The sequence below is a fragment of the Theobroma cacao genome, chromosome 8 (assembly GCF_000208745.1).
Source record: "Theobroma cacao cultivar B97-61/B2 chromosome 8, Criollo_cocoa_genome_V2, whole genome shotgun sequence".
Lineage (NCBI taxonomy): Eukaryota > Viridiplantae > Streptophyta > Magnoliopsida > Malvales > Malvaceae > Theobroma > Theobroma cacao.
The window spans coordinates 18,069,834-18,073,439 of record NC_030857.1 but is presented as its reverse complement, the minus strand read 5'-3'; the positions used below and the strand labels follow the sequence as shown (position 1 = coordinate 18,073,439).

The following is a 3,606-nucleotide window of genomic DNA, read 5'->3' as shown; positions in this document are numbered from 1 at the left end:
TCTCCACTTCTTTTTTTTTTTTTCTCAATTTGTTCATTTGTATGTATGAGAGGATGATTATGATGATTCCTCTTTTTCATTTTTCTTTTTTATACTTTAACTCTTTTGTTGTTAGCTTTTGCACCTCTGTATCAATTTTTTTGAGTAGTGGTGGTGTTGATTTTTTCTTTTTTCAAAAAAAATAATTTTTTTCACGCTTGAATACAAGGAGTTTTCATTAAGGACAATTTTGTCTAAAAATATTTTTTTTTGACTAAAAACAGTTAAAATTAAAAAAAAAAATTCTTTTCGAGAACACCTTATCTTTGAAAGTTAAAAAAAATCATCTCTTTTATTTATTTGTGTATTGTATTATATCATATTCATTTTGTACCAAATTGAATGTTCACATTGTCGTTTTAGTCTGTTAATTTAAAAACTATGTTTAGGTACTTTCTTCTTTTAACACCTACGACTCTTTATCTTTCTCTGACTTCTTTTGACGTTAAAAACTTCTATGATTTATTAATGCTATAAAAAATTAAGTACACTAAAGAATTTATCAATTCTTAATGTCAAGTAAAAATTGGACATCCAATTTCATTTTTACTTTTTAATAATTTTATAGAAAATAGATGCAAATATTAGGTAACAAGAAGTAACAGAAATAAACCAAACAGAAAAATTCATAAACTATTAATACATTTTTTTTATTTTGTTTTTGGCAAGCAAATATGCAATATAATTGCATTTATTTCTACCTAAATGCATGCCATCACAGTCACATCACTCGTAACACGCTAAAGACACAGAGCCTAGGAAATCGGGAGAACGGGGGAGACTGATGCTCGATTGCTCATCACATCATACGTAAGTGGTCACCTGCTTAAGTTGCAAAGACTGGGTGTGAAGCGTGCAACTGGAACACACTCCAGATCCTTTGCCCTGGGAGCCGTAAGTCCAGGCCGTTCAGACATGTCAACACCATCTCCAGTCTTTGAAGTAGCCGCAGGCTTCCAGTCAAAGCACTGAATCATGGCTGCCAGAGTGGTGGGCAGCTCCTGCATTGCTAAAGAAGCACCAGGGCAGCCCCTCCTCCCTGTACCGAAAGGCAACAGCTGATAATGGAGGCCTCTAACATCTATAGGCCCTGAACTATGATCTCCCTCATAGGATTTCAGGAACCTCTCAGGCTGAAACCTCAATGGATCTGCCCAGACCGTGGGATCCCTTCCTATAGCCCAAATGTTTACGAACACCAAACAGTCGGCAGGGATGGTGTATCCCTTAATTTTGCATGATTGGATTGATTTTCTGCTGATCATCGGGACCGGTGGGTGGAGCCGAAAAGTTTCCTTAATGATGGCTTGGATGTATTGGAGACGAGGACTGTCCGATTCTTCTACCAACCTGCTTGTTCCCACAACTTGATCAATCTCTTTTTGAGCTAGTTTTAGCACTTCCGGGTTGTTGATGAGCTCTGCCAGTGCCCATTCAAGTACAATTGCTGTTGTATCCGTACCGGCTGTCAAGAAATCCTGGACAAGTCACAAGTGTAGTAATGATCAAAATTGGCAATTATAAATATAACATTCTCACTATCTTGGAATATTAGCTATAGTCAAAATTGGCAATTATAGATAACGAATAAATAAATAAATAGTATAATAAAATATTAGCTATAATCAAATGTGATTCCAAAATTATTGAAGAAAAAAAAAAGGTGATCCCTATAAAGTTATTAATAAGATACAGTAATCAAGTTGAAAATAGTTAATGCCAGTGAAAATTAGAGATGCTAACCAAAACCAAGGCCTTAATGTGATTTCTGGTTAATTGGATCTCCGAGTTATCATTTTCCAATACATCAAGCATCATGTCCAGAAAATCCTTGACCTCATTTCCATTGTCTCGTTGGTCACACTCTTTCTTGCTTTTTCTTACTTCCTCGCGATCTCTTATGATTCTCTCCAACAAAGCGTCATACCTTCTATGTATGTCCTCAAATCTCCTTCGGAATCCCTGCAGATCCCAGTTTTTGCAAAACCATATACTGTCTGAGATGTTGAACTCTCCGAAGATCTCAGTCACCTCCCTCACTAGAGCTCGAACCCCATCGGCGGGGTTTCCACTCCCCGAGCACCTCATGCTCAGCATCATCTGTGATATTGTGTTGTTGGTTAATTTCAACAGCTCTTGAGTTACATTCACGCTTTCGCCTGCTTTAGACCTGTCAAGAAGAAACTTAATGAAACAGTGCAATTCCTTGGTCCGAACGGGAAGAAACTGGCTAAGAGTTCGGTTACCTAGGAGCTCATAGGTGCTAAACTTTTTTATGAATTTCCAGTAAGGTCCGTAGGGTGCAAAGGCAAAGGAAGAGTCGTATGTAAGGTGGGTAATGGCAGCGGTGTGCATGCGGGCGGCGAATGCCAGCTCGTAAGTTTTGAGAAGCTCTTTTGCAAGCTCTGGGTTAGAGGCCACGACGCACCCAATAGAGCCAAGACGGAGATACATTAAGGGACCATAGCGGGAGGAGAACTTGTGGAAAGTTTGATGAATGAAGGGGCCAAGGAGGTGGAGGTGGCCGATGACTGGTAAGGCAATGGGGCCTGGGGGAAGCTTGGGACGGTTGTTGATGGAGATTAATATTGTTTTCACAAGAAAAAACGAAGCAATGTAGAGGGTGGAATACGACAGGAGTTGAAGCAACATGGCTACCTCAACTCAGACTGAAAGAGAGAGTTTTGGTGACAAATTTTCTCAACCCACAGGATTTCGTCTACGTTGTCTTCACAAGAACCTCGTATATATTTTGACATCGTTACAAGGGTAAAAACGAGAATGCATAAATATTCTCTACCCACCACTTCTATCCATATTCTAAAAATTAATATTTGTTTTTCCATTTGCATTGTCCAACTAGTTTTTTCACTTAGTACAATTTGTACTTAGCAAAAGTCAAAACAATTACAAGAAAGTATAATATCTTAAAAATACCTTAAAATATTCAAAAATTATAAATAAATTTTTATTATTTTATTACATTCAATTAAATTTTTATATTTTTGTTTTGAGTCAAATAAGTTTTTATATATAATAGTTGACTTAGTCAAAATATCATTTGTCATTTTATAATACGTAGTATTAATATGACATGTTGACATGACTATATGACATTTTTCATCCCTTCACATTAATGCTAACCACGTGGACATAAAATGACAAGTGACATTTTGAATAATGGATATTAGTCGACTATTAGTCATTAAGTCTTATTTGACCCAAAATAAAAATATAAAAACTTAATTAAATACAATAGAAGAATAAATATTTATTTAAATTTTCTTAAATAATTTAAAATTTTTTTCGAATATTATGCCTTACGAGAACGAGGCTCCCATGTATAGAAAAGAAAAACCCACAAAAGAGTATCTACCACCACCGGTAAAAATGATTATTAAAACATTAATTAACGTTAAAACATGTACTTATAAAATAAAACATAAATTTAATCTACACTTCTTATATTCTTTTTCAATTTTTTCGATATGATAGTTGATAATTTCTTTTCTCAATTAACTCTCTCTCTATATATATATATATATATATATATATATATATATATAT

The 3,606-nt window shown here is 35.1% G+C and overlaps 1 protein-coding gene across 1 annotated transcript; it reads right to left on the bottom strand.

Moving 5' to 3' along the window:
* LOC18593084 (licodione synthase) lies at nucleotides 644-2,754 on the bottom strand. The gene is made up of 2 exons (XM_007020125.2): nucleotides 1,783-2,754; nucleotides 644-1,517 (listed from the first exon to the last, which is right to left on the bottom strand). The coding sequence occupies exons 1-2, from the start codon at nucleotides 2,689-2,691 to the stop codon at nucleotides 858-860; spliced, it is 1,569 nt and encodes a 522-aa protein (XP_007020187.2). The 5' UTR covers nucleotides 2,692-2,754; the 3' UTR covers nucleotides 644-857.